At 34.0% G+C, this 6,006-nt stretch overlaps 2 protein-coding genes across 3 annotated transcripts; both read right to left on the bottom strand.

Annotated features, from left to right (window-relative positions):
- LOC141648217 (uncharacterized) lies at positions 1 to 1,643 on the bottom strand. The gene is made up of 2 exons (XM_074456727.1): positions 1,239 to 1,643; positions 1 to 459 (listed from the first exon to the last, which is right to left on the bottom strand). Exons 1-2 carry the CDS (start codon positions 1,575 to 1,577, stop codon positions 193 to 195), a joined length of 606 nt encoding a protein of 201 aa, XP_074312828.1. The 5' UTR covers positions 1,578 to 1,643; the 3' UTR covers positions 1 to 192.
- Positions 1,644 to 3,209: 1,566 nt separating this feature from the next.
- On the bottom strand, positions 3,210 to 5,427 carry LOC141648218 (uncharacterized). Of its 2 annotated transcripts, none has more exons than XM_074456728.1 (4): positions 4,982 to 5,427; positions 4,292 to 4,398; positions 3,782 to 3,984; positions 3,210 to 3,424 (listed from the first exon to the last, which is right to left on the bottom strand). In XM_074456728.1, the coding sequence occupies exons 1-4, from the start codon at positions 5,278 to 5,280 to the stop codon at positions 3,320 to 3,322; spliced, it is 714 nt and encodes a 237-aa protein (XP_074312829.1). In that variant the 5' UTR covers positions 5,281 to 5,427; the 3' UTR covers positions 3,210 to 3,319. The 2 variants fall into 2 exon arrangements, with proteins under 2 accessions (XP_074312829.1, XP_074312830.1); XM_074456729.1 differs by having other exon boundaries at positions 4,292 to 4,374; positions 4,982 to 5,365.
- Between the last annotated feature and the right edge of the window lie 579 nt (positions 5,428 to 6,006).

Here is a 6,006-nt window from a genome sequence, read left to right as displayed (position 1 = left end):
GTAAGAAATACCAACATATTTTGCATTTCATCGAATCAGCAAATTCTTGGTAGAGAATCACAGTAAGATTCAAGACACAACCAGTTACAGAAGATGCATTTACAAGAACTATATGGTTGCATTATTTCAGGGAACCTACATATTATATATAACTGGAGATTTATCAGGTAAGATTATAAGGCATTAAAATATTCATACAGTGGGTCTTCGTTCAAAAGAATCCCCTGCGTCCTCGTCACAAGGATGGGCTTGAAAGGCAGTGACCATAGCATCGGGAGGACCACGACGACAACGCTGCATCATCTCATCCACAGCCTCAGAGTTGCCGGAAAATAGAGCTTCCACTGACCCGTCTCTTCTATTTCTTACCCACCCTTTTAAACCCAGCTGGGTCGCATTTTCAATTGTCCAATTCCTGTAGAACACACCTTGGACTCTCCCCTTAATAGCACATCTTACCTGCCCAGAAGGAACACCAATTTCTGATAAACCAAACTAGTTGGCTATGAGAGTTGAGCACAATTGTCCAATAAGTATCTAGACACAAACATTCGCCTACAAACAACAAGGAAATGTTGGTACTTAGTACTCCTTTCGCCCCCGGTCATTTATCTTAACTTTTGAGCAATACCAAATTCTGGCTATGTTACTGGATGACATGTTACTTAGATTGAATTTTTGTGCAAGGAGGCACTAAAAAATGATCAATTTACACATTAAATAGAAAGATATAAAAATGATCTAAAATTTGGTCCAACAGAATAGCCGAAATCAAAATTTGCTGATCTTTTCTAGAGGTATTGTTGTATTAGCATGTTTTAATTGAAGCGAAATCAAGGGATCATGTTACAGTAAGGAATTGTAATTGACTCCCTTCCCTTTGTATGCATCCAAAAAACCAATTAGTCTTGCTGAAGACGGATCGGAGCAAGTGACGGGTAATGTCACTCACAAAATGGATAGGGGGACAAGGTGGGGGCACCCCATGTGCTTCCCTCTCTCCTCTATTTGGGTCATTTGTGAGAGGAAATGGTATCGTGACGGATACGTGCCGTCTTTAATGAGATTTTGTGCCAAAACAAAGGGTTAAAGAGTATAAATTTTCTAAGATTGTTAATCCCTAAAAAGAAAAACATCAGAATATGAAACCTGAATTAAACTTGAAAACCAATATATAATCACAAACCCAGAAGAATTCCATATGATAAAACAATAATAAATAGAAGAAAAAGTCTCACAGTCTTAATAGAATCTTTATGATCATCATTCTGAGACATCACCGAAAACCGAAGAGAAGATGAACAAGATCTGTAGAAAGGAAATACAGAAAAAGGAGGAACACCAAAACAGCTGCAAATCTTGCGAATATTATGATGACTATTAGAAATAACAGGCAATGAAGTAACACAAATACTGGTGAGTCCTCTAACATTTAGTAACCCATAAAATGTGCTAGTTTTGTTGGGATTATTGAAAACGGACCTCATAATTCGGGTTCCTGAACAATTTGGGAAGGTTCTTGCCATTGAATTGAATTGAATAAATGTGAGAGCAAAATGTTTGACAAAGATGCCCATTGCTGAATGTCATCGGGTGTCATCTCGACTGTTCTTTCGCCAAGAATCAGGATAATAATATTTTGGGGCCAAAACTAAACCTAACAAACGGGTTAACTAGGTCGGGTTATATTGGGTCGGGTGTCATCTCAACTGTTATATTGCTGAATGTCATCGGGCTTGAGCCGGGTCATTTTAGGTTTGTTCAACTATTTTTAAGTTATTTGTGGATAATAATCAATGTACAATAATAAACACTTAGGCCGGGTTATATTGGGTCGCGTCAATTCTGATTCAAGTCAGGCTCGCGTCTTGAGTTCGGATGTCTGGTCAGGTTATTCGCGTTGGCTCATTCAGGTCGGCTCTATTTCGCCAGGTCTAGGCACAATGTACCTATGTGTAGATCAGACAAACGGGACAATCGGGCCGAGTTTGATACTAGGAGTTCGAACCGGGTCAATTTTGGGTTGGAAGCGTTCAGATTTGGTGGGGTTGGGCCATTTTGGGTTCGAGCCATTTCCGCGTCAACTATTATAAAGTTATTTATGGATAATAATCATTAATTCAGGTCAAGTTCATGTGTCAGGTTATTCGAGTAGGGTCATGCCAGGTCAGTTTTACAAGGTCTACTCATGTGACTTTTATTTATTTATTTCGACACGATACTTTTTGTAACATAAGCTATGCTTTAGATTTGATTGATCCTATTAAAACCTTAGCATCACCACTCATGTGTATCCCACCTTAGATTATGTCATACTTATTGTCATCATCTCATTGTTCTTTTGTTTGAGTAATTGAATTGATAAGTTGGATCAGTAAGTCTCCCTTAATATGATACTTTTCGTTTTAAATGAAAATTTGTGAGATTGGATTAAGTCTATTCCATCTTAAATAAGTCAGAGTTATGATACTCCCTACTTTTTAATAATTTTCAAGTAGAAGTTGTATTTATTAGATAACAGTCAATATTTATCATTATTTAAAGTTTTTTCACAAATTTCAAATAATAATAATTATATGCTGGAATAGAGTATTTAGAATCTTATTTTAGCATTTACTATATGCAGTGTGTGTTTGACCTAGTTTGTAAAAGTGATTTTGGACTCAAAAACACTTTTTGGCCAAACATATTTCTTTCTAAAAGTTAAACAAAAATTCTCAAAAGCTAAAAATCCATATTTTTGCCCATAGAAATAGAAGCAACTATTTGTTGTTTCTGCTTTTGAAAAACACTTTTGAAAAATTAAGCTTGAAAAACAAAAACTCATTTTTAAGAATCAAGGCCAAACATGCTCGCAAATTTATCTAAAATGTAAGGATCACGAGACATAATGATGTGATGAAATTCAAGAAGTTCCATGAAATAATCAATCAATAGATCCATTAAGAATTCTTTGGAGTATAAGGTAAATATAAGAGTTGTTTTCTTTAAAATTCAATTTTGATATCCGGATAAGAGCAATTGTTGATATAAAAGCGGTTGAACTATCACAAAGTATACTTAATTATGAGGTTAATGAGTTCGTCTAACGTATCAAACTGTTACAAATAAGGCTTTGGCATGGGTAAGAAACTAAATAAAAAAAACCTCAAAAAAACGACATTCACATAACAATTGTTCAGAGTAGTTAGTTAATCTTTGAAATTAGATTAGAGTACAATAGGACATAATCAAATAAATTACTATGGAGTATTACACAATTACAAATTGCAAATACAATTGTATGTCAATATGATGCAATTAGCTAGGCTTTCAAATGTTAACTTTTAAAGCCTTCATTAGACTTGTCATTATGTTCAATTGTTTCAATAATAGGCTCTATCATCTCTTCCACAATCTCTACATCGTGCTTCACCACATCAATCTACAATCACAAGAAAAATAAAGTAAAATGACTTGCTAAATAAGCTGCACACTTGCGCTTTGTTTTATTATTACTTAGCAGCGCCAGCTGTTCATTTAATATTTATATCAAGAATCTGAAATCAATGTATTTCTAAAACTAAGTACATTTGACCCTTATCACATTATTTTAAGTAGTTATTGAGGTACTGTGTGGTTATTGCATTTGTCGAATTAAGTGCTACTGGGTAATCTTTTTTTTTACCATGAATATTCTCTGTCGATATTTGAACTTTTATTTTATTCAGGGTACTAAAGACAACTAATTAGCATGACTTATACGTATGAATTTCAAGTGGATAAAACATGAGTATCAAACCTTGTGGAGTATTTCTTCAGCTATATGTGCATCCTTAGCTGCCTCCTCGGAGACATGCTCAACTATCAAAGCCGTTTCCTTAAATTTGTTACCATCAGGAAGGTTATTGGCCACCTCTTCCGATACCTTCTCCATTACCGTGGCCACCTTTTCCACCACGACCGCCGCTTGTTCTACCTCCTTGATCACTACTTCTGCCTCTCCTAATTAAGGTAAATGAATGTTAAGGCCTTGCTAATATTTGTGGCCCAAAGATCCCAACCAAACGTTTTATGCCATGGGCTTTTTCCGGCAAAATTATAGCCCAATACAAAAAAAATTGGCCCATACTTATCTTTGCTTTTCCTTATTAGGGAGTGAGTCGTAAAACGGTTTTATATACATTTATCACTTTTTTTTTTTTTTAAGAATTTGTGATTTATTTTAATCAAAAGATAGATAAATAACTGCGACGAACATATAATTGGACTACTTTGTAAGTTTTAATTATTTAGGAAAATGGTGTCTTACCTCCTATTTTGAGGAGAGCTGCCCACTTTGGGGTCCAAAATGCTAGAAGTAGAGAAAAAACAGAGCCAATAACCAATTTGAACCTGCCAAAGTAATCATAGATCATCCTGCATTTGTGTTAGACTTGTCAATTATCATCATATAACCATTTTTGCCAAATGTTATCTTAATATTAATTTAACTTCCCACCCTAAAAACAAACACAGACTCGGCATAACATCAGCTCATGTCAAATTATTCTCACAATAGTTTAAACCTGAGACCCGTGAATATTCACTTATGTTTTAACCAACAGAACCAACTCATACGAGAAAATAGTTTGAACCTGAGACCCGTGAATATTCACTTATGTTTTAACCAACCGAACCAACTCATACTAGAAATATATCACCTTTTATGAGTAAATACATCATTTTGGCTTTTTGTAGTCAATATTTAAGAATTGACCATAATATACTAGTCCATAATAAAATACCCAATGCATAAAACTATAATATGAATATATGATCCTAAAATAAATAAACTTTTCATGAAAAAAAAGTCTTTCAAAAAATTATATCATCAATCAATATTTATATCTGATTGTAATATTTTATCAGAAAATATTAATATTTTATAGTAAAATGGTTACTTTAGTCTGTTTTTTAACTTTAGACGGAAATAGACCAATGAAACAAGAGGGAGTAGTACCATAAAGGAAAACGGCCAGGTCCAGGAGGTGCCGGAGGACGAGGAGACGGAGGCTTAGGTAACGGTGATGATGACGATCCTCCATCGTTTCCTGAAGAAGAATAAGAAGCAGCATGAACAAGTCTAAGGCCGGTTAATTGCGTGTTTCCAAACCCATTATTATTAACTCCTACTCCTTGCCTCGCAGCAGCTACCATGAAACTTGGATCACTTGGATTATTAGCAATTGATTTTGATCGATACAGTCGAAAAAGCTCTACAACACCGCGAATTTTGTATGATCCTACACTGTTCTTCATCTTGCAAATTGTTTAATTTTGCACTTGGAAGACCAAAAAGACAAGTTTGTTATTAGTTTACGTAATGATTGTGTGTCTATAACTGTATATATACTTATAAAGAAAGAATTGAGCATGAAACGTACAAGTATATTGTAGTTTGTGATTTGTGAATTAGCAATTAGGTAACGCGTTCTTTTATTAATAATCGTTGGAATCTATATATTTTTTATATACGCAACCATGCAAAAAGGAAAATATTATAACATGAAAGTATTGGATAGATATCAGAGGTTATATTCACCGTCTTAGTCAATAGTTTACATTTTAGTTTGTTTTATTTTCCCCTTCCAAAATAAAGTAAATGTAAATTATTCACTGGGACGGAAGGAGTACGTATATGGTTATTGTGACAATTTAGTAGAGGTATTCACAAGTAACACATTTTGGTCTTAAAATTAAAGCCAAATACCATTAATTTAAGCAACACTTGCGTTGCTTTCAAGTTATATATTTCCAACCCTTTTAATCCCTTGTAAGTTTAATTTGCTGTTTTTGGTTGGATTTAATCTAATTTTTTAATTACAACAAATGTATTTTAATTTTCCCTTTTTTTAGTGTTTATCCGTCGTAAGTTCACGTTTCTTTTAGTTGTTAAAAGTTACTCTCTCTGCCCGGTAAATAGTTACTTATTTTATTTTGTAAAGATTGAAGAGAAAATAAAGCAAGTGTAACTATTGATTAAGA

This window comes from Silene latifolia, chromosome 3 (assembly GCF_048544455.1).
Source record: "Silene latifolia isolate original U9 population chromosome 3, ASM4854445v1, whole genome shotgun sequence".
NCBI lineage: Eukaryota > Viridiplantae > Streptophyta > Magnoliopsida > Caryophyllales > Caryophyllaceae > Silene > Silene latifolia.
This window is presented reverse-complemented; position numbering and strand designations above follow the sequence as displayed.

Coding starts and splice junctions, on each gene's coding strand:
- LOC141648217 (XM_074456727.1), bottom strand. CDS start 1,577: ATGGGCATCTTTGTCAAACATTTTGCTCTCACATTTATTCAATTCAAT. Junction 460..1,238: donor ATAAAGATTCTATTAAGACT/GTGAGACTTTTT, acceptor CCTTCTGGGCAG/GTAAGATGTGCTATTAAGGG.
- LOC141648218 (XM_074456728.1), bottom strand. CDS start 5,280: ATGAAGAACAGTGTAGGATCATACAAAATTCGCGGTGTTGTAGAGCTT. Junction 4,399..4,981: donor CCTGGCCGTTTTCCTTTATG/GTACTACTCCCT, acceptor ACACAAATGCAG/GATGATCTATGATTACTTTG. Junction 3,985..4,291: donor AGCTCTCCTCAAAATAGGAG/GTAAGACACCAT, acceptor TACCTTAATTAG/GAGAGGCAGAAGTAGTGATC.